At 44.3% G+C, this 25,358-nt stretch overlaps 1 protein-coding gene across 1 annotated transcript in view; it reads left to right on the top strand.

Moving 5' to 3' along the window:
- The window catches only part of RSPO1 (R-spondin 1), a 174,763-nt gene that overhangs the window by 137,115 nt on the left and 12,290 nt on the right, over positions 1-25,358 (top strand). Inside the window, exons 3-5 of the mRNA XM_063954347.1 lie at positions 5,006-5,197; positions 7,957-8,103; positions 9,357-9,539. Of these exons, the coding sequence (XP_063810417.1) occupies positions 5,006-5,197; positions 7,957-8,103; positions 9,357-9,539 (522 nt within the window). The remainder of the gene's footprint in view (positions 1-5,005; positions 5,198-7,956; positions 8,104-9,356; positions 9,540-25,358) is intronic.

Raw genomic sequence — 25,358 nt, 5'->3', positions numbered from 1 at the left:
ACCTACACAATATTAGACAGGTGGTTTTAATTTTATGGGTGATGGGTGTATATTGTATGTGATGCACATACTGTATATGGAACCCTATATATGCATACGTATACTGCTATGAAGCTGTCAACTTTCTACTGTATGTACATTGCATAACAGGACATAGCTCTTCCACAGTCATCTCCTCCTATGCAATGCTGAAAGAGCTCTGCCTATCAGAGCACTCTCTCTCTATGAGGAACTATGAACAGCCTTACACTGCAGCTCCGATGTTGGAAGTCAGTGCAGAGACCTAGGTACATCTGTCTCTGTTTCCATGAAACCACCTTCCCACACTCCCCTGCGTGCACCATTGTGCTTGGCTGCAAAATTGTGGTTGCAACTTAGTTACTGACTAGATGTGTTTGAAAATGATAGATTGATTTTATCTGCCATGAACATTACACATTATATATTGAAATGCTCTTCTATGAAAATGTCCCTAGTGTTTAATATTGACAGTGCAGTGTAGCCTTTCTTATTCTCTGAGCTATAGAAGTGATTATTTATTGAATTGGAGCCTTTACAAAAAAAATATTGTCAACATCAATGTGGTTAGATGCAACATCTTAACAGCAAAGTGACCCTGAAAATTGTTTTACAATGTTGGCAACTATGCATATGGATATGAGACATGCACAACTAAGTCTGGTCCAATCAAAAACATCTGCTAGCAATTTCCAACAATAAGCCGCTGTTCAGAAACTGAATCCATGCACAAGAATGGTTTATGCAGATGTACTGTAAGATGCTAGACTTGCTGACAAGAAATTACAACTGGATATGACCATAATACATCTCCCTTGCATTTTAAACCCTCTTTAATAAATCTCACCTTACACAGCAGCCAGAATACAAATAGAGGCGTATGTCAGGCATACGATAGAACAACAAAAGGGGATTTCTATACATGACCAGCCTACAAGAAATTAAATAGTGATATCATCAGGATGAATAGTCAAACAATGAGAATGTCCAAGTAAGTGATGGACATCTGGCAACTATACCTTGTGACATGTTCAACTAACCCCATTTAAACTTCTGATTGGGCCGATAACTGAACAGTGTATTGCCACAACCTATCAGTCGTGCAGCATGTCCAATAGATCCATTAATTGGGCAGCTGCATTTGGTAGTGTGGGCCTGATTCATGTGCGGACACTAATGCAATCGCAACTGTAATTCCGTACGCAGTTCATGTGCGAAAACATGCTAATGGTGCTGCTGCCTGTAAATGTATTGAGATGCCCACCGGTGGCCTTGTTAATATCAGTAACTGTGTACACACACACAGCGGTGGTCACAGATAAGGGATCAACTGAGTGACTCTATTGTCATGCAGACTGGCTGCAGGAACTGAAACGCTTTCTGAGTACAAGTTTACAGATGTAGGCAGGCATGCTCTGCAAACAGGCACAATACACTTGTTTTTGCCACCGCTTGCCGTTACCTCTGACAAAATGGCCTCCTGGTGTCAATCACTTGCTGCGTGCTCATTGCGTTAACAAAGCATGCACAGTCAGCCAATAATTGCTCCACTGTGTTAATATCGGCTTTGAGCCCACATCTGAATCAGGCTCTGTGGGGGTAATTCCAAGTTGATCGCAGCAGGAAATTTTTTAGCAGTTGGGCAAAACCATGTGCACTGCAGGGGGGGCAGATATAACATTTGCAGAGAGAGTTAGATTTGGGTGGGTTATATTGTTTCTGTGCAGGGTAAATACTGGCTGCTTTATTTTTACACTGCAATTTAGATTGCAGATTGAACACACCACACCCAAATCTCTCTCTCTCTGCACATGTTATATCTGTCCCCCCTGCAGTGCACATGGTTTTGCCTAATTGCTAACAAACTTGAAGCTGCGATCAACTCAGAATTACCCCCTGTATGCGCTGCAACAGCCGATCGGCAGACATTACCCCTTTTCCTTCACAGCGGAGAAATAGGGAACTATCTCCTCCCCAGGAAAGGAGCACAGATACAGATGGAGCCACGCTAATCGTGGCTCCGTCTGTGCCTGGGCACACCCACCTAGGCATGCGCATCGCAGCGTCTGGGCCATGCGCATATCCGTGATGCGCACGCGCCCCATTCACGGTAATGGAAGCGTCTCTGTGCACTCCCGTAGCGGGGCTAGGCGCCGGGTCGCCTAGTCCTGCCAGGAGTGCACGTCTGCGATGGAGCCGCACTAAATGTGTGCAGCTCCACCTGTATTGTGTGGTCATACACTGTGAGAGATTTCTCAGTGTATGGCCATGATATCTGATGGGTTCATGATGTCAGACAAAATGTTGGTCTGACTGACATTTCATCTTGTATGCTTAGCAAGGAGTTGGTGCTGGCTACAATCCAGATTGTTATGGGTAATCAGAAACTTTATAGCTGAAATCATTCTACAATGTATTGTTTTTCGAAGTTTAAGATTAAAACAGCATTTGACTGTGAAGCTATAGAAGGGACTTTAATATTGTATTATTTGCATGTCATAAAAGCAGAAAAACACCTGTTCAGCTTTTTCCTTAATATGCAGAAGCACTGTTGTCCTGAAGAAGCGAGTACATGAAACTGAATTACTGTAGCATAAAATATCAACATTCCATTTACATGTTTTAGGAATTTTATTAAACTCATGTGTACAGTGCAGGTTTATCTTCTTTACTTCACATCACAGTGACAATTAGCTACAAGTGCAGTGTTTCATGCAAATATGGCAAAGACCAAATAATGATATAGTTATGGCATACCTCACTATTTGAGGGATCTGTCCTGCTGTCTTGACTGGGACTGTATGGTCCTGATCTCTGTACAGTTGGGGAGATATCTACTGTATTTCTCTTGCTGCTTTGCATTACAGAGCAGCAGTGAATGGGTACTGTGCGCTTGTACCACTGATATGTGTAGTAGTTAAAGATTGAAAGTCATGGTATTGGACAAAGAATAGGGGCAGCCTAGTGTGCATGGAGTCCTCAGTTAAAGAAACATGAACCCTCCCCAATGTGGCTATGCCCCCTGTCCCGATGTTGGGAGGTATGGTCCTGGCCACATCTTGGATAAGATCAAATACCTGCAACTTGAGACAGAAAACAGAAAAGTATAATATTGTGCTTGACACAGTGGTTTGCTAAGCTTTCCCATTCACATGGTTGGTTTGCGTAAGCGATTATCTGTTAATGATGGTTTTAGGCTTCTGTTGTCTAAACCAATTAACCTTTACTATCTTAAATTTAACTTTAAAATAACAGGTTTGGGCTGTGAGACCGGCGGTGGGGATCCTGGAGGTAAGCATACCGACCCCAGGATCCCGACCGCAGAATGCCAGCTGGGGGGGGGGTGCAACAGAGCCCCTTGCAGGCTTGGCGGCTCGCTGCACTCGCCACAGGTTCTATTTCCACTCTATGGGTGTCGTGGATACCCACGAGTGGGAATACTGCCTGTTAGTCGGCATGCCGACTGTCAGGCGTTTGATCGCTCTGGATCCCAGCGTCAGCATGACCGCATCACTAAAATAATGGCAAAGAAGGTAATCATTATTGCTAACAATGCTAACTCTTGTGGCAAAGAATAGGTTGATTAGAACCAGAAGTGACAAAGCAATGAGTCAATGCAAATATCACATGTCAAAGGTGGAGTTAAAAAAGGAGAGGTAATAGCCGTCACCCTCTAACCAATGCCACTACCTCATGAAGTTGGGGCCAAGGTGAGGGGAATAAACAGCCCTCCCAAAGGTGCTTATTATCAGGTTTCCCACATCTCCTTTATACAATGATAAGTGTGTGCTCCACCTTGACTGGCGATGTGGCTGACCTCCAGCAGGGTAGTATCACCCAAGCCCTTATTGGACGAAGATCGTACCAAATTAATACACCATTATGCCACTGCCCAGCTATTCATTCTGCCAGACAAAGACCCCAATAAGCACACAGAAACCAAAAATGGAAGAAGGTGGGAAGATAAATTGTAAAGAGGCTAATCCACTGCAAGACGTAACAATTAAAAACTTCAAACACTCAACTTCACATAAACTACAACCCTGTTGGCCCACACACTGCCCATAACCCCAACAATAACATGAAACACTCCCCCAAGTAATTCCATGAGGTGCAATCCATAATAGCCTCATTGCATAACCCCCTGCAGGCTTATGAACAGGCTTCTGTGAGCAAAAGAGCTGGGAAATGTTTATATTCAGTGGGGTAGATGCAGAGCCGGCCTTAGGCATAGGCAAACTAGGCAAATGCCTAGGGCATTTGGTATGCTTAGGGGCACCAGCAGCTTCTGCTGATTAAAATGATATGTGGCATGCCTATATTCTGTGTGTGACTGCGGATGTATCTGCATACGAAATGCTATGTTGCAGTGTATTCATGGAAATCACTGTAACATAGCATTTCGTATGCAGATACAGCCACAGTCGCACACAGAATATAGGCATGCAACATATCATTTTAATCAGCAGAAGCTGCTTGTGCATCCTAGCCACATAGTAATGCAAATAATATGATGCATTTTCATAAACAAAAGGCTCCCGACGTTAGCAGAGCTGCCAGCTGACTCATGCCAGGCATCTCCTGCAGAACTAGCGGCGGTGCTAGGGGGCACCAGCCAAAATCTTGCCTAGGGCATCATATTGGTTAGGGCCAGCTCTGGGTAGATGTATTAACCTGAAGAAGGCATAAGGAAGTGATAAAGCAGTGATAAGTGCAAGCTGATAAACGCACCAGTCAGTCAGCTCCTATATGTCAATTTGCATATTGGAGCTGATTGGCTGGTGCGTTTATCACCTTGCACTTATCACTGGTTTATCACTTTCAATATATCAAATCACTGCAAATTAAAATTGTTTAAAAAATGTGAAACTATCGTAGATAAAAATAATATTCAGTTATTGTTGGATGTGATTTTGCTTACATTATTTTCAATGAACCTACATTTCTGTTACAAAGTGATTTTCTCCTAAACTCTATCTACATACAGGAAGTACAGAGGTGAGCCTAGGCTGCGCTAAAGGATGTGAGGCTTGTTCTGAGTTTAATGGATGCATCAAGTGCTTACCAAAGCTTTTTATCCTTTTGGAAAGAAATGATATTCGACAGACTGGGGTCTGCTTACTATCCTGTCCTTCAGGATACTATGGCGATCGTAATCGGGAAATTAACAAGTGTATGAGTAAGTCAACCAACATACCACATACAATCTAGATTTGTAATTATACTCATTATATTTTTATTCTCTAGCGGTTTCTCTCCAGTGAGTTCACAACCCTAAGAAACCACCAGTATGTGAACAAAGGACCCAATGCGCTGTCAAATAAGCAGCTGGTGTGTGTGTGTGTGTGTGTGTGTGTGGGGGGGGGGGGGGGTGTCACGTGATGCTGTGGTTTCTGTTTGCAACAGTAGATTCATGAATAATAAATAATGAAACCACTTGCTGCCTTAAAGGGAATATTGATGTAAAATGGTGAGTGAGAGCGCTTGGCTCCACAGTGTCATTGGTGCCAGCACTAAGGAGTCTGTTTGTGAAGCACTGATGACCCTTTTCCCTATATGCTTTGCTGGAGAAAGGAGTTATCACTTCTTCCTCTTTTCAAGAAGAGGGATGCTGAAAAAAAATGACTGAATTCACTTACAGTCCCACTATTTTCATAATGTACTGAACTCCATGGCTTGCTATGGAGACTGTGGTTTTTGTTCAAAATCCACCGTTGATAGCAAAATGGCATCATCCTGTACCACTCCATTGGTACCTGCAAAGCTGGAAAGGCTTTGCAGTATCCTTTCCAAGTCTTTAGCTCATGTCTATGGATTTAAAAAACACATACGTTAATATTCCATATCGCTGCAATATGCAGCAAAATGGAAAGTTCATTTGGGTAGGGATACTGCAATTATTAATAAACCGATCCCTAAGCATCGTACCAAAGACCGCTGGAGGTAATATGTTAGGCTACACTAGATCAGAAGGTCACCAGATGTCCAGAATCTATCTTCAGTATTTCAAAATCTATGAAAATCTTGTTTCGAACATACTCAGTTACCTAACATAGGGCCTGATTCAGCATGTGGGGTGTGTTCAAACTGATTTCTCATACCCCTTTCACATCGCACTAAAAACCCGGTATCGACACGGCATATTGCCGTGTCGAAACGGGTCCGTGTGCGATGTGAAAGGTCCTTTGGTGAATTAGCGGGTCGCCTGACCCGGTAATTCAACCCGGTAAAAAAGAAGGGTTATTACCGGGTTGATTACCGGGTCAGGCGCAGTGTGAATGGGAGCCGTTCCGATGCGACACGGCTCCCATTCACAGCATAGGCAGAGGCGGCGCAGGAGATGAGCTCATCTCCCGGCGCCGCCTCCACCCCCGCCCCTGCTGCTGCTGCGCCCTCCGCTGCTATGGCAACCGACCCGGTATATTGCCCGGTCGGAAAGCCAGCAACGGAGCGCAAATGCCGGATCCCACCCGGTAAGTACACGTTTCTCTTACCGGGTAGGATCCGGCATTTGCGATCTGAATGCAGCATAAATTGCAGTGTCAAAATTAAGCAGCCAGTATTTACCCTGCACAGAAACAAAAACAAAAAACACCCAAACTCTGTCTGCACATGTTATATCTGCCCCACCTGCAGTGCACATGGTTTTGCTCATTAAAGATTTTGCTTTTGCGATCCATGCTGAATTAGGCCCATAGTGTAAATATTGGGGTGTGGCTAATTGATCAAACTTTGTAATGCAGTAGTGGAAACTAATGTAACAATTTATTATAGAATAGATTTTATTTAATCACGACAGTATTTATAATGTCACTTATATAGATTAAAATGCAGTTAGGTGTCCTCTTAGAGTTCCTTGATCACATAGAGGTATCTTCATATAATGCCCCAGAACTCTTAGGTTATTTATTATAAGAGAGTTTTGCAGTTTCAAAAACATGTCATTTATTGGTTTGCATATGCCATACAGCAAATATTACTAGATGCATAGCTCGTTCTTCATTGATTCTGTGCTTTTAGTCATGTTTTTAAATCAGCATTTTAACTGTTTATTTTATTGTCATGGGATAAAAGTTGTTCAGAAACATTTATTTACAATAGTACCACACTATGGGGGAGATGTGTTAAGCCTTAGAAAGTAATAAAGTGGAGAGAGATAAACTACCAGCCAATCAACTCATAACTGTAATTTTTTTAAACACAGCCTGAAACATGGCAGTTAGGCACTGAATGGCTGGTACTGTTTCTCTCTCCACTTATCACTTTCTGAGGCTTAGTACATCTTCCCCTAACTGTATCACACTAGTAATGTTATTTATGTGTCATGGCATTAGAATCTACAGTATAGGATACTTAAGGGGGTATTCAATTCAAGTCGGTACTGCCGTTTTGTCAGAAAGACAGCAGTTTCTGACTTTTTTAGGTCGGATACTGTACCGACCTATTCAATTGGGCTGCCGTTTTTCCGACAGGTCGGCAATTCCGACTCGTCTGAAAACACGTGGATCGGCGGATTAGCCGTGGATCCACGTGTTTTGCCAGATTTGCAGCCAAATCCAACAAGTTTTAGCTCCGTTTCCGACAATGTCAATCCAACATTAAAAAAGTCGGATTGATATTGTCGAGAAAAGCCAAATCCTGTCGGATTTGGCCGCTAATTGAATACTGAAATGTTGGATCCTTTCCGTTGGAAAGGATCCGTCATCAATGGAGTACCCCCATTAGGGGGAGATGTATCAAACCATCGAAATAAAAAAATGGAGAAGTTGTCCAATGTCCATAGCAGCCAATTTTGTGTCTAACTATCATTTATTTAGCACAATCTATAAAATGAAAAGCTTATACATATTTTCTCTTCAGAAGGTTTACTAAATCTCCACATAATGCTCTTATATACACGATATGCAAATAAAATACCTCTATTTTTCTATTCTTTAGAATGTAAAATGAATAACTGTGAGGACTGCTTCAGCAAGACGTTTTGCACAAAGTGTAATGATGGTTTCTACTTACACAAAGGAGGTTGTTACTCCACTTGTCCGGAGGGGTTCGTCATAGCAAATGGCACAATGGAATGCAGTTCCGGTAAGTTGAATATGTTGAAATAACAGTGTGTGGAGGGATAGGAATGTTATCACCCTTGATAAAGGCACAGCAGGATTATTAAATATATTTGTCTGTCTAAAATTAGATCAAATTTGAATGTGGGGTTCAGTTTTCAGTACCTATATATAAGAGACAAAGGAGAACATCAGAGAGATGAGGGTCCAACTACCTTATTCATAGTAGATTGTTAACATGACTTAAATTAAGAAGGGGTGATGGACTGATGATTAAGAAGGGATGATGGAGCTTTCTTAAACCGTCTATATAACTATAAATGTAATTGAAAAATAGACATACAGTATATTATCCCATACTTTTTCATGAGCTATTAAATGCCATAATAGCCAATGAGTTATCATGACTCATTTCTGTCAGCCTATAAATCTTAAACAATATATAAAATAAATAATCACAGACAACCAAGGCTATCATGAAAAAGGTCACATTTTATTGTCAAGATGATAAACCGAAATAAAGATATGGCGGTGATGCAAAGAACAGCCAAATAAATAACACAAAATAACTCAATCACTGGTTAACAAACCCTCCTTCATAACTTTATATGGTGGGTCCACCTAGCAGGATGTTACCACTGATGTCCCATAGGCATACTTGTCTACTCTCCTGGCACTCCTGACACCCCGGGGAAGTGGGCAAGCTTCCCGCTCCCCCCAACCGCACCCCCGCTCAACGCCGCCTGCTCCCTGCTGACATCCAGTCAAAGGAGAAGGAGGCGGAGCTATGATGCAATTCACGTTAAATAGTGTCATCCTAGCCCCGCCCCCGCTTTACAATGCCGGTAATGTGGGCATTGTAAAGCAGTGGGCAGGGTTACAATGATACAACCATAGCGCCTCCTCCACACACACCCCTTTGTGACTTGGCTGCTCCCTCCCAGAGGGAGCAGACAAAAAGTAGGAAAGTATGCTCATAGGGTGTCATTAGCATTGTCTAATTAAAGGAGAATACTCCTAAAATGAATAAATGACTTGAACAGCTAACACCGGATGATCTGTACAGCTATCTAAACAGTAGGCAAACAATGAAAGACAACACAACTAGTGAGGGAGGTGGGATTACAATTGTCAACAAAGAAGCCTGTGACCAAATAATTCTGCCTTACGTAAATTGTGTTAATTAATACCCACACCTGACTTAAAATTGGTTTAAATGCCTTTAGGCTTAAATGCAGCCTTGTTATCTAAAATGGCTGCCGTTTTATTATGTTACAGCACAATGTGAAATGAGTGAGTGGGGGTCTTGGAGCCCATGTACAGCAAAACAGTGTGGGAAAAAAAAAGGAAATGAAGAAAGACGTCGGACGGTCCTGAAGGCACCACCTGGTGGTGCATCATTGTGTCCACCCACCAAAGAGAGGAGGAAATGCACAATGCCCAAAATCCCATGCCCAAAAGGTAAGTATCTCTGCGTAGTTATATTACATCTTCTGTCGTTTTGGTTGGAATATTTGACATGTCTAAAGGAGCATGGAAAACAAACACTTGGGGGGTGTAATAAGGTGTAAGAATCAGGGTATGAGAGAGTTTGTGAGAGTCTTCCTGTTTTTATAAAGCGGAAATCATTTACATGGCGAAATCAACCTGATTTTGCCATGTAAATGATTGGCACTGTAAAAAAACAGGAAAACTTTCACAAATTCTCTCAAGTCCTGATTCTCACACCCTATTACACCCCTCATGAACTAGATATGACATAAGAGAATTGCAGTTATCTTCTTAGGGGTATTTAATAAACCAGAAAAATACTATTCTAATGTTATTGCTGTATTAATTAAATCTTCTGTGTTATGTGCATTATTTTTGATGTCTGTAAAGCGCCTTGTGTCCTGTTGGAGAAAGAGTGCTATGTAAATAAAATAATAATAATAATTATTATTATTATTATTATTTGAATAAAGCATTTTCCTTCCCAGTGGTTAATAGTTTGAAACAGTTAAACTTTATAATTTTTACTCTGTTTATAGCTTACAGTTCTACTGCAGACACAAAATATAATGCTATTGCCCATGTTCCAAGAAAGGTGCAGCTATAATTTAAATGTGGTAACCAGTGCCGTAACTACCTATGGGCGAGCGGGGCTTTGCACACAGCGCAATGCGCTGTGAGGCGGAAAATCTCCGCACGCACCTGCCGGGTCTCGCCGCACTACCGCCAGCCAGCCATCACCAGTTATCTGCAGCGCTGCGACTGCCCGAGGAGGAGAGCATCCAAGCCCCGGCTCCCTCTCTGACTGATATCATGGGCAGCGGCGCGCTGCAGCTGAATGCCTGAATGCTCCGCCCCCTCTGTCCCAACTCCCGAGACCTGGTGCCAGGCATAACGAGCCGGAATCTGTGCTGCGCTGTGCACTTCTCCCTGTCCCCCACCGCAGCACACTCTATTGAGACCAGCAATTCTATTGCCCAGCCTCCCGCCGGCGCCAGTCTATGGGGGACATAAAAAGCACAGCAACAACCCGCAGCCCCCATCCCCCGCCGTCCATATCGACACAGGGACTGGCTGTGGTGAATCCCTCCTTCTTCATAACTTATGTCTGGCTCACAGTTTATATATGAGACTCTGCTGCCGTAATGTGTAAAAAGGGGGACGCTGTCTGCCGTAATGTGTAAAAAGGGGGGCTCTGCTGCCGTAATGTGTAAAAAGGGGACGCTGTCTGCCGTAATGTGTAAAAAGGGGGCTCTGCTGCCGTAATGTGTAAAAAGGGGATGCTGTCTGCCGTAATGTGTAAAAAGGGGGATGCTGTCTGCCGTAATGTACAAAAAGGGGGGCTCTGCTGCCATAATGTGTAAAAAGGGGGGCTCTGCTGCCATAATGTGTAAAAGGGAGCTCTGTGGCTACGCCCCTTCCCCATGAAGCCACGCACCTACATTTTTTGTACACGCCTAGAGCGCACACTGGCCATGTCTTGTATATGGGGGGGAGAGAGGGCGCCGATGCTGTTTCTTGCACACAGCGCTAAAATGTCTAGTTACAGCACTGGTGGTAACCACCAACCACCCAAAACACAATGACAGAGACAAAAATTAGATCAGCGCTCCTAATTGGGAATAGTAAACATATAAGGGAACCGTATACTTTATCTATGTAGGTATCCAATAATAGTCCCACTTGAAGTGAGGATAGTCATCGAAAGATCATACGTGATACTTCTCCTTTATCAAAATAACCTTTATATTAGTCATTACCTCAAAGACAAAAACAATCCTACCTCATAGTGTAGGTCAATCAAAAATAAGTTATCAAACAATTGATACAGTAAGCGAAATCACTTTATACCCTGTTTTCAGCATTCTAAATACAGGTTTACCCTTGATATTCTGCGTTTCAAAACTCAGGTCTTCCTCAGGGTATGTATAGATGGTCTCCCAGAGGCTCCATTTATAACTCTAAATCAACCCTCCCCCTTTATCAACTTCCTAGGTGCAGGGTGCATACATATTATAAAAAACAAATGTTTACATTTACTCATTTACATTTGGATGTAAGTAATTTTTAGAAGTACACACCCGTGCTGATAGGTGTTACTTTCACAATCTCCCTGAAATTATTTTTTAAAAGTAGGCAAGTGTGCTTCTATAGGCTATCAACATCTAAAGATGGCGTTGCCCACCGTGTCCATATTCTGGAATGTAATGCACACTGCTACGGAAAGTACCCTCTGAAAATTGTATTGTCGGAGGTTGGACGCATTTTTAACTTTGCTGCATCCCATACTAAGTGACATGGCAATATAAAGGAAGTAACTACTTATCTAAACACTAACACTAACATTCAGAGTATATATTAAATAATTAGTGGTCAGACATGATAAAATCTGATTGGCTGGTACAGTAGCGGATCTTGCCACGGGCAAGCAGGACTTTTGCCCGGGGCGCCGCCTTCCGGAGGGCGCAGGGCGCCATCCGGAGGGCGCCGCACCAGGGCGAGATCCGCTACTGCTGTGCCCCCCGCTGCCCGCTGCCCCCCGCTGCCGCTGTTAAGGGAAACTAGACGCGTACGCGTCTAGTTTCCCTTTGTGGAGAGGTCCTTTACTGTGCGGTGCGCGATGACGTCATCACGCACCGCACAGCAAAGGTCCTCTCTACGAAGGGAACTAGACGCTACGCGTCTAGTTTCCCTCCGTGGAGAGGACCTTTGCTGTGCGGTGCGCGATGACATCATCGCGCACCACACATCATTTCAGTCTGTACAGGGGGCGTAAATGACCACGCCCCCTGTACGAAGCCATGCCCCCTAATGCCGCCCGGGGCGCACAGAGCCCCAGAACCGGCAATGGGCTGGTAGTTTATCTGTCTCCACTTCATCTTCTCCAGAGTGAGCATTGTACAGGGGGTATGTAGTTACATTCAGAATGTCTACATATTCAGTCAGAATGTCCACACATGCAACACTGACAATATGTCAACATAATCAAAATGTTGACATTATACATTGGGGGTCATTATGAGTTGTTCGCTAAGAATTTTCTATTCGCAATTCTGCTAATCTTTCATTCGCAATTCTGCTATGCTAAGATACACTCCCAGAGGGTGGCAGCCTAGCATGTGCAATGCTGCTAAAATCTGCTAGCGAGCGAACAACTCGGAATGACCCCCACAGTGACATATTGATGTGTCCACATACACTGAGTGGCTGAGTCGCCCATTACCTGGTGCACAGAGGGATTGTTTGGTACGACTGAATCATAGTGTATGATGACACATCTGCATGAGCGTGTTAGGGTTAGGTTGCGATAAGGGTTAGGGTAAAATACTTTCTCTTACGTCCTAGAGGATGCTGGGGACTTCGTAAGGACCATGGGGATAGACGGGCTTCGCAGGAGACATGGGCACTAAAAAAGAACTTTAGGTATGGGTGTGCACTGGCTCCTCCCTCTATGCCCCTCCTCCAGACCTCAGTTTGATACTGTGCCCAGAGGAGACTGGGTGCATTACAGGGAGCTCTCCTGAGTTTCCTGAAAGAAAGAAATTTTGTTAGGTTTTTTTATTTTCAGGGAGCCTGCTGGCAATAGACTCCCTGCATCGAGGGACCGAGGGGAGAGAAGCAGACCTACTTTAATGCTAGGCTCTGCTTCTTAGGCTACTGGACACCATTAGCTACAGAGGGAACGGAACGCAGGTCTCACCCTCGCCGTTCGTCCCGGAGCCTCGCCGCCGTCCTCCTCACAGAGCCGGAAGATAGCAGCCAGGTGAGTATGAGAAGAAAGAAGACTTCAGAGGCGGCAGAAGACTTCGGATCTTCACTGAGGTAACGCGCAGCGGTAACACTGTGCGCCATTGCTCCCACACAAAACACACATGGAAGGCACTGTAAGGGTGCAGGGCACAGGGAGGGCGCCCTGGGCAGCAATTTAGACCTTCGATCTGGCTAAAAGGAATATATACAGCTCTCCACTGTATATAATAGATCCCCCGCCAGTTTTTTGAAGGATTTCAGCGGGACCGAAGCCTGCCGCTGAGGGAGCAGAGCTTGTTCCTCAGCACTCACCAGCGCCATTTTCTCCACAGCACACCGCTGAGAGGAAGCTCCCCGGACTCTCCCTTGCTGATCACGGTGAAAGAGGGTTGAAAAGAAGGGGGGGGGGCACATAATTTGGCGCAGATATATATAATAGCGCTATCTGGGTAAAAAGGATATTGTTTTTTCCCTGGGTCAAATTGGTGCTGGGTGTGTGCTGGCATACTCTCTCTCTGTCTCTCCAAAGGGCCTTGTGGGGGAACTGTCTTCAGATAAGAGGATTCCCTGAGTGTGTGGTGTGTCGGTACGCGTGTGTCGGCATGTCTGAGGAAGAAGACTCTCCTAGGGAGGAGGTGGAGCAAATGACTGTGGTGTCTCCGTCGGCAACACCAACACCTGACTGGTTGGATATGTGGAATGTTTTAAGTGCTAATGTAAATCTATTGCACAAAAGGTTGGACAAAGCTGAGTCCAGGGAGTGTACAGGGAGTCAAGCCCTGCCTGCCCCTATGTCGCAAGGACCTTCGGGGTCTCAAAAGCGCCCACTATACCAAATAGTAGACACTAATACCGACACGGATTCTGACTCCAGTGTCGACTACGATGATGCAAAGTTACAGCCAAAATTGGCTAAAAGTATTCAATATATGATTATTGCAATAAAGGATGTACTGCATATCACAGATGACCCCTCTGTCCCTGACACGAGGGTACACATGTTTAAGGAAAAGAAACCTGAGGTAACCTTTCCCCCATCTCATGAGCTGAACGAGTTATTTGAAAAGGCTTGGGAATCTCCAGACAATAAACTGCAGATTCCCAAAAGGATTCTTATGGCGTATCCTTTCCCGACTAAGGACAGGATACGGTGGGAATCCTCCCCAAGGGTGGACAAGCGTTGACACGCTTATCCAAAAAGGTAGCACTGCCATCCCAAGATATGGCAACCCTCAGGGATCCTGCTGATCGCAAGCTGGAGGCTACCTTGAAGTCCATTTACATACATTCTGGTACTTTACTCAGACCGGCGATAGCGTCGGCTTGGGTTTGTAGCGCTGTAGCAGCGTGGACAGATACCTTATCGGCGGAAATGGATACCCTGGATAAGGGTACCATTTTATTGACCCTGGGTCATATTAAAGATGCTGTCTTATATATGAGAGATGCTCAGAGAGACATTGGCCTACTGGGTTCTAGAGTCAACGCTACGGCGATTTCTGCTAGACGAGTCCTATGGACCCGACAATGGACGGGTGATGCCGACTCGAAGAGGCATATGGAGGTTTTACCTTACAAGGGTGAGGAATTGTTTGGGGAAGGTCTCTCGGACCTAGTTTCCACAGTTACGGCAGGTAAATCAACTTTTTTGCCTTATATTTCCTCACAGCCTAAGAAAGCGCCACATTATCAGATGCAGTCCTTTCGGTGACATAGAAACAAGAGAGTACGGGGATCGTCCTTTCTTGCCAGAGGTAAGGGCAGGGGGAAAAAGCTGCCAACCACAGCTAGTTCCCAGGAGCAGAAGTCCTCCCCGGCCTCTACAAAATCCACCGGATGACGCTGGGGCTCCGCTGAGGGAGTCCGCCCCAGTGGGGGCACGTCTTCGACTTTTCAGCCACATCTGGGTTCACTCACAGGTGGATCCCTGGGCAATAGAAATTGTTTCCCAGGGTTACAAGCTGGAATTCGAAGAGGTGCCTCCTCGACGCTTTTTCAAATCGGCCCTACCAGCTTCTCCCCCAGAGAGGGAGATAGTTTTAAATGCAATTCAAAAATTGTGTCTTTAACAAGTGGTGGTCAAAGTTCCCCTGCTTCAACAAGGGAAGGGGTATTACTCAACCCTGTTTGTGGTCCCGAAACCGGACGGTTCGGTCAGACCCATTTTAAATGTAAAATCCTTAAACCAGTACTTGAAAAGGTTCAAGTTCAAGATGGAATCGCTCAGAGCGGTCATCGCCAGCCTAGAAGGGGGGGATTTTATGGTATCCCTGGACATAAAGGATGGATACCTTCATGTTCCCATATATCCACCTCATCAGGCATACCTGAGATTTGCGGTACAGGTTTGTCATTACCAATTTCAGACGTTGCCGTTTGGGCTTTCCACGGCCCCGAGGATTTTCACCAAGGTAATGGCGGAAATGATGGTGCTCCTGCGCAAGCAGGGTGTCACAATTATCCCATACTTGGACGATCTCCTCATAAAAGCGAGATCACGAGAGCAGTTGTTGAACAGCGTATCACTTTCACTGAAGGTGTTACAACAACACGGCTGGATCCTCAATATCCCGAAGTCACAGTTGGTTCCTACGACTCGTTTGACCTTCTTAGGCATGATTCTGGATACGGACCAGAAAAGGGTTTATCTTCCGATAGAAAAGGCCCAGGAACTCATGACTCTGGTCAGGGACCTATTGAAGCCAAAAAGGGTGTCAGTGCATCACTGCACTCGAGTCCTGGGGAAGATGGTGGCGTCTTACGTGGCCTTTCCCTTCGGCAGGTTCCATGCGAGGACTTTCCAATGGGACCTACTGGACAAGTGGTCCGGGTCACATCTACAGATTCATCAGATGATCACCCTGTCCCCGAGGGCCACGGTATCTCTCCTGTGGTGGCTGCAGAGTGCTCACCTTCTAGAGGGTCACAGATTCGGCATTCGGGACTGGGTTCTGGTAACCACGGATGCGAGCCTCCGAGGTTGGGGAGCAGTCACACAGGGAAGAAACTTCCAAGGTCTCTGGTCAAGCCAGGAGGCTTGTCTTCACATCAACGTCCTGGAGCTAAGGGCCATATACAACGCCCTTCGTCAAGCGGAGAATTTGCTTCGCGACATACCAATTCTGATTCAGTCAGACAACATCACCGCAGTGGCTCATGTAAACCGCCAAGGCGGCACAAAGAGCAGAGTGGCAATGGCGGAAGCCACCAGGTTTCTTCGCTGGGTGGAGAATCATGTAAGCGCACTGACAGCAGTGTTCATTCCAGGTGTGGACAACTGGGAAGCAGACTTCCTCAGCAGACACAATCTACATTCAGGAGAGTGGGGACTTCATCAGGAAGTCTTCGCTCAGATTGCAAGTCAGTGGGGACTGCCCCAGATAGACATGATGGCGTCCCGCCTCAACAAGAAACTACAGAGGTATTGCACCAGGTCAAGAGACCCTCAGGCGGTGGCAGTGGACGCCCTGGTGACACCGTGGGTGTTCCAGTCGGTCTATGTGTTTCCTCCTCTTCCTCTCATCCCCAAGGTGTTGAGAATAATAAGAAAAAGAGGAGTACAGACAATTCTCATTGTTCCAGATTGGCTGCGAAGGGCCTGGTATCCGGATATGCAGGAAATGCTCACAGAAGATCTGTGGTCTCTTCCTCTAAGACAGGACCTGTTACAACAGGGGCCCTGTCTGTTCCAAGACTTACCGCGGCTGCCTTTGACGGCATGGCGGTTGAACGCCGGATCCTAGCGGAAAAAGGCATGCCGGATAAGGTCATTCCTACTCTGATAAAGGCTAGGAAGGATGTGACAGCTAAACATTATCACCATATATGGCGGAAGTATGTTTCTTGGTGGCCAGGAATGCTCCTGCAGAAGAATTCCATCTGGGCCGTTTCCTTCACTTCCTACAAACTGGAGTGAATTTGGGCCTAAAATTAGGCTCCATTAAGGTTCAGATTTCGGCCCTATCCATTTTCTTTCAGAAGGAATTGGCTTCTCTCCCAGAAGTACAGACTTTTGTGAAGGGAGTGCTGCATATTCAGCCTGCTTTTGTACCTCCAGTGGCACCTTGGGACCTTAACGTGGTGTTGCGGTTCCTTAAGTCTCACTGGTTTGAACCACTTAAAACGGTGGAATTAAAATATCTCACTTGGAAAGTGGTCATGTTGTTAGCCTTGGCTTTGGCTAGACGAGTGTCGGAGTTGGCGGCTTTGTCTCACAAAAGCCCCTATCTGGTTTTCCATGTGGATAGAGTGGAATTGCGGACCCGTCCTCAATTCTTGCCCAAGGTGGTTTCATCTTTTCATATGAACCAACCTATTGTGGTGCCTGTGGCTACGCGAGACTTGGAGGATTCCGAGTCCCTTGATGTGGTCAGGGCTTTGAAAATTTACGTGGCCAGAACGGCTCGGGTCAGAAAAACAGAGGCACTGTTTGTCCTGTATGCAGCCAACAAGGTTGGCGCTCCTGCTTCGAAGCAGACTATTGCTCGCTGGATCTGTAACGCGATTCAGCAGGCTCATTCTACGGCTGGATTGCCGTTACCAAAATCGGTAAAGGCCCATTCCACTAAGAAGGTGGGCCCTTCTTGGGCGGCTGCCCGAGGGGTCTCAGCATTACAGCTGTGCCGAGCTGCTACTTGGTCAGGTTCAAACACCTTTGCAAAGTTCTACAAGTTTGATACCTTGGCTGAGGAGGACCTCCTGTTTGCTCAGTCGGTGCTGCAGAGTCATCCGCACTCTCCCGCCCATTTGGGAGCTTTGGTATAATCCCCATGGTCCTTATGGAGTCCCCAGCATCCTCTAGGACGTAAGAGAAAATAAGATTTTAAACCTACCGGTAAATCTTTTTCTCCTAGTCTCCTAGTCCGTAGAGGATGCTGGGCGCCCGTCCCGGTGCGGACTACATCTGCAAGACTTGTATATAGTTTTTGCTTACATAAGGGTTATGTTACAGTTAAGATCAGTCTCGGACTGATGCTGTGTTGTTTCATACTGTTAACTGGTTCGTATTTCCCAAGTTATACGGTGTGGATGGTGTGGGCTGGTATGAATCTTGCCCTTAGATTAACAAAAATCCTTTCCTCGTACTGTCCGTCTCCTTTGGGCACAGTTTCTCTAACTGAGGTCTAGAGGAGGGGCATAGAGGGAGGAGCCAGTGCACACCCATACCTAAAGTTCTTTTTTAGTGCCCATGTCTCCTGCGGAGCCTGTCTATCCCCATGGTCCCTACGGAGTCCCCAGCATCCTCTACGGACTAGGAGAAAAAGATTTACCGGTAGGTTTAAAATCTTATTATTGTCGACATGCTGAACATGTTGACATTGTGGTAGTGTTGGCATTGTGAATGTTTGACGTGTAAAATCTCTACATCGGGACCCTGTCAACATTCTGAATGCCAACATTCTTAGCGTGTCGACATACTCTTGTCAACATTCTGAACGTCGTCTTTATATACCAATGATGTGCGGTGCGGTGGGGTGAGGTGAGGCAGGTGAGGCAGAGCCTTTCCTGTCATACTAACATGTAAGCCAGAGTTTTTACTTTATAAAGTTTTTGAAAAATACAAAGAATATATTAGAAATTTTTTTTTCGTATTATTCTAATCATTTCTATAGTCAAAACTCTGGAGTAAAAGGTCTATGGCAGGTGAGGCAATGTCTCCCCTGTCTATCTTTTCCCCACATCTCTGATGAAAACTCACCAAATTTCCATGAGTTTATACTGCTGCACCTGTGTATAATGGCCAGATGTATGCTTTGGCTCATATATTGTGTGTAAATCTGGCTCTGGTACTAGCCGGTGCCTCCTGAGCCATTTACCTCACCACACGTCCCTGTGATATACCACTTCCACATAGGGTTCACAGCAGTTTTAATTAGTGACTGATTTTGTCCCAGCCCAGATTTCCCACTTAATAGAATGACCGTGTACAGTACATAGGGGTCTAATGTATTTACTAAGCCTTGGATGGAGATAAAGAGGATGGAGATAAAGTGCCAACCAATCAGCTCCTAACTGCCATGTCTCAGTCTGCTGGCGGGATGTAATGGAGTCCGAGATTGCCGGAGGTGCTTTTAAAGTGACAGTCACAATGCATGATGTTGCCCTGTAAGTGATTGTCCCTATTGGTTGGGACTTTGGGGTCTATTTACTAAACCATTGATGGAGTTAAAGTGCACAGATATAAAGTACCAGCCAACCAGCTCCTAACTGTCATTTTAAAACCCAGCCTGTGACATGGCAGTTAGGAGCTGATTGGCTGATACTTTATCTCCGTCCACGTTAACTCCATCCAAGGCTTAGTAAAAAGACCCCATAATCTCCAAACTAAGCAACTGAAGACTCAGGAAACAGCACAATCATTATGGTACGCCCAGAATTTAATTGAAAACAGACTTAAAATATAGTTTTAAATATTTCCAATTCCAAATGGATTTGCATTCCTTTATTCCTATTTTCTTCCTTAATTCCCCACTTTGCTTTTGGTATAGAGTAATTCAGCTCCCACCAAAAAATTGTGGAAGTCCGTGTAGCTTCATGGATGCACTCCTACATGGACTCCCACAATTATTGGTCTGTATCTAAACAGACCTACACCTCCCTATTATTGTGCTTTTGTGGTTTTATCTGGTACACTGTTTTTATGTTCATTTGTAATCTGGAAATGTGTGCAAGGATGTCTGTGGTCTTATGCACACAAGTGAAAGTGTGTCTGTTTACATTAATCTCAAGTGTCCTTCTTTGTTCACTGAAATGGTAGTACGGTTGAAATAGATAATAATTCACATATCTGTTTCTAAAACAATTTAGCCTGGGTTTAGAAGAGAAAATGTTAATTGCAGCAGATGTTTTTTTGTTCTTTTTTTTTGTTTCTTTTATTCAAGTGTTTCCAGTGAAAACATATTACCGTAACCCAACAAAAACAAAAATAAAGCCTTTATGTTCTCATTCACCACTGATGCTTTCAGATTATGTAGGAACACAGATAACCACTGAAACTCAGGAATCTTCCAGATAGCCAAATTGGCAGAGCAATATCATTTTTTTGATTGGCTGCCAGCCTTGGTGTGCTATCCTAAATGAAGGGATTTGATTAACATAAACGTTTCGCTAGTAACATGTATTAGACTCCCAGGGTTTGTTCCATGGGTGAGGATAAAAGAGTGGTGTGTGCAGCTGTCTGCCCTCTGCTCTTTAGTAACCTACAGATTGTGCCACAGGCGTCTTAGTGGCTGAGCTTACAGATGTGGACTTCTGTTTACGATACCTAACTGCTCCAGGAATTTCTCTGGAGTGAACTTCTAGACTCTGGTTTAGTCTGATAACGTATCATTTGTTAAAAGGGCATTAATTAAAAGGGGCCAGCTTACATTCTTCCTGTATAAACTTGGCTGGCCCCCCGGATGCTATCTCCAAAACAAAACCTCAAGCTGTAGAGCTGCAAAACATCAACACAGCGAGAAAAACTGCAGAAATAAATCTATCTACAATATGCCTGCTCCTTCTCAACACCCACAGGCTGCAAAGAAACCAGCACAGCTGAATCTGAAGCATTAGTATGGTCATAGACGTAATACTGACACCATGTACAAGTGCTGTTAATGACTGGGGTGCTCAGTTCTGAACAATTTTTTGGTTATACTTAACACGTTTTACTGTACATTCTGTGCTTCTGTCTTACTTGTTTGGACCTGACACATCCACTGTTCATTAATATTGTACTTTCATGTCACCTCTTACTTAAGGCAGCACTACACTGGTATTAAAGTGGTTAGTGCTTCTTTTTGTCTTTAGCGTTTGTGATTGCAATTAGAAAGCTCAATTTTAGATTTCATTAGAATCTGGAAATCTGCTTATCTGCGTATATGCATGTTTATATATATGATTTATAGCTGCAAACTTTTCAATTCAAAATTGTGACAATTTAGTCTAGGCCATGCCCCCTATGTGACCATAGCATGCCCTAATTTGCCCAGCCGATGCCCAAACTTACTTTCAGCAGAATTTCAGGTCTGTTGTCTGGTATGTTGGAAATTACTTTTATTTACAATAATATTAAGTATCCCTCTAAATATCTCTGTAAATGGAGATAGCACAGACCAGATTTTATTTTGCGTATTATTCAAACAAAATACCAAAAAAACATACCTAATAGTATATTTCTATAGAACAGTTACCATCATACCTCCCAACTGTCCTGATTTGTTGCAGGACAGACCCGTTTTTTGGACGCTGTCCCATCTGCGAGCCACAGCGTTCCATGGTGGGCGGGGGCAGTTGGGCAGTTTAGCAGAGCAGCATTGGATAGATGCTGTGCCCATGCGCACAGAGTCTATTCATGGGAGACAGAGGGGCTGGAGGCATGCCACCAGCTCACAGAGATGAAATGGGAGGGATGGCTTACGGTCACGGCATTCTCATGAAGCCACGCCCACTTTTACAGAGGCCACATCCCAGCTTTCTGAACATGAATGATGGAAGGTATGTACCCTTTAAAAAGTGGTCTGCATTAAATAATGACTCCCTAGATACTTGGTAACTGATTATCCCCTAGTGACCTCTAAAGTTTGGTGCCTGGCTTACAGATGAGAGAAATCATAGTAAATTAGAATCACAGTGGAACAGCTCATTGTTGCTGGTGCAAAGTTCTAATTTTGCTTTGCAAATCAGTAAATTGATCGTACGTGTATTGGTGAATTCACATTTCATGGAATTTATAGGCTTTGAACAGAGCTGAGATGATGACAAGAGTCAATTTGTTCTGGTGTATGTTGTGGTTGGGTAAGACAAGAAACACAGCCAAACTACACAAGTGAAATATGAAACACTTTGTGGTCAAATGCAGTATTTCACAGGGCAGTTTTGGACTTCAGGACACACCTCACATGGCTTTCTGTAAAAATAGACACGCCTACCCTTATCTTCTCCATCTTCCACATTTTAAAGGCATAACCAAAGTTGACATTCCCTGCTTAGTAAAGCATTCACTGTTGGTGTCATTCATAAACCAGGCAAAGGGCCTAATTCAGACCTGGTCGCACGCAGGCTATTTTTTGCACCAGGTAATCGTCACCCACAGGTGAGGGGGATTCGCTGTGCAGGGCTGCGCAGCTCAGGACTTACTCACCCTCTGCGATGAACCAAGATGGAGCTGACATCAGAATTCCTCCCTGGAAATGGCCGGGCACGCCTGCGTTCGCATGGACACTCCCTGAAAACAGTCAGTTGACGCCCACGAATGGCCTCTTCCTGTCAATCTTCTAGCGATCCTGATCGCACCGCTGCGACAAATGGCAGCATGCGATCAGGTCTGAATGACTCCCAATGTACTGGTTAGTGGTGTAGATAATTTTCCCACTTTTCCCACACCAAGGCGAATGGCCTCTCTTTTGGGAACTTCCACCACAAAGTACTCTTGATCATTGGTGGAAAGAGTAAATACATGACTTTGAAGTCCAGCCTACTAATACTTTACCCCCACCATTTTCATGACTTTAAACTTTAGATTTTGCTGCTTAACTTTTTGTTGGCTGAGCATAATTTTTGTCTTAAACAAGTCATGAGAGTGGGATTAGATTGGGGCATTACTACAGGTGTTAATAGGTTAAAAGCAGAGCCGGTCCTAATCAATATGATGCACTAGGCAAGATTTTGGCTGGTGCCCCCTATATCCGCCGCTAGTTCTGCCTCTGACCCTGCACCCCTTTCCCAGCACGATCACCCCTCACCCATAGCAGTCCTCATTTTGGTGCTCCTTCCCCCAATAATTTAAATAGGAACAATGCATATATTCGGTGCACAGCCAAAAAAGGGGCGTGTTCTTGCTGGGAAGGGACATGGCCACACAATAGTACCCCTAATTCAAATTACGCCACACAGTAGTGCAACTTTATTCACATATTATCATGTGATAGTGTCCCTTATTCACAGTAGTACCACTTTAGCTTATATATGTTACTCCTCACAGTAGTGCCCCTTATTCACATTACATCACACTGAATTGCTCCTTATTCACATTACACCACACCACACCGTACTGCTCTTTATTCACATTAGTCCACACAGTAGTGCCCTTTCTATACGTTACACCACACATTAGAGCACCTTATACACATAATGCCACACATTTGTAATGCCTTTATACACATAATACCATACAGTAAAATGCCCCTTACACATATACTGCAGATTATTAATGCCCTTATACACATAATGACAAACATAATGCGCCTTACACATATGCTGCACATTATTAATGCCCTTATACACAGAATGACACACATAGTGCCCTTACACATGTGCCGCACATTATTAATGCATTTCTATACATGACACACACATGGCCCCCTGACACACATAATGCCCCTTATGCCAAACACTATTGCACAATCAAACCACCGGCACACAGCACTCACATGGCCACTAACACTGTGACCTCTGCCTCTGCTTGGATACAGATATATCCTCATACATCTTGCCTCAATATGCCATGCAGCAGGAGATGCCTGGCGTGAGTCAGCTGGCAGCTCTGCCAACGTCGGGTGCCTTTCTTGCCAAAAATGCATCATATTTGCATTGCAATGTGGCTAGGATGCACAAGCAGATTCTGCTGATTAAAAGGATATGTGGCATGCTTATATTCTGTGTGTGATTGCGGCTGTATCTGCATACGAAGTGCTATGTTACAGTGATTTCCAGGAATACACTATAACACAGCATTTCGTATGCAGGTACAGCCGCAGTCACACACAGGCATATAGGCATGCCACATATCATTTTAATCAGCAGAAGCTGCTTATGCCCCTTGGCATTCCAAATGCCCTAGGCATTTGCCTAGTTTGCCTATGCATAGGGCCAATTCTGGTTAAAAGTATGAAGCAGTGATAAAAGTGGAGAAGTGAGCCAGTGGAGAAGTTGCCCATGACAACCAATCATCTGCTCTGTATAATTTTATTTTATGCAAAATATAAATGTTACTTCAATGCTGATTGGTTGCCATGGGCAACTTCTCCACTCTTATCAATGCTTCATACATTTACCAAATGATTTCATATTTATTTATATATGAATGGTTTACATAGGTAAAATATCACTTACAATAATTGAAAAAAAAAAGAGCTAAAAAGGAAAAATGGTTAAGACTACACTAGAACAGCTGATTTAGCTCACTCTTTACTATTTTTCTTAGTATATTTTATATAGAGCTACCAAACCTGTGGTTTTCAGACCCTGGTGGTAAGTAAGCACATGTGTACAGAAACAAACCCCTTGATTCTCATTTGCTGCAACAAAATGAAATCCTGTTTGTGGACAGAATATGAGGTAAATGAGTGAACCTAGTCTATTCCTGTCAGGGAATTCTCTAAGTTGACCCATAAAGCTATGCAGTTATCCATAAGAACAGGCACATTAGCAAAAAGATAGGGTGATGTCATCAGAGAATGGCTCTGTGACCCTACATTTTCTTTAGTTCGGATATTACTTTTACTGGCACGTAACAACTTTGGCGTGAGGACAGAAGCTGAATTTTCTATTACCCAGCCTGTACACAATAGCAAATCTCGTCTCATAGAAGTCTATGTAACTGCTATATGGTAAAAAAAAAAAAAACCTGTATACTACTGTATACAAGGTACACTTTCCTACTGTCTTTTAGTCTTTGAATCAAAAACTGACCATAGACTATGAAACATTTTATCCAATTAACCAATTGAACAATTATCTGACTAACTAAAGGATCATAAACTCGCCAACTAAACAACTTCTAGCACTCAATCATATCAGAGAAGTAGGCTAACAGTATATAAACAACTTTGGAATATGTTTGACAACTGATGGTAGCTATGGTACACACAAGCAAATACCCTGAGCCAATAAACAGCCCAGTACTTAACCAGTGGGGTGCTTTGTTCAGCAGTAATGTGATTTGCACAGTCTAAAGCCCAGTACCCACGGGCCGACGCTGGAGAGATGTGTGCTGAGCGAACCGCTCAGCACACATCTCTCCTGCCGCTCAGCACAGCGCGATCTGTGCTGAGCGTG

This window comes from Pseudophryne corroboree, chromosome 2 (genome assembly GCF_028390025.1).
Source record: "Pseudophryne corroboree isolate aPseCor3 chromosome 2, aPseCor3.hap2, whole genome shotgun sequence".
NCBI lineage: Eukaryota > Metazoa > Chordata > Amphibia > Anura > Myobatrachidae > Pseudophryne > Pseudophryne corroboree.
Note: the sequence above shows the minus strand (reverse complement) of the source record. Positions and strands in the feature narration are given on the sequence as shown.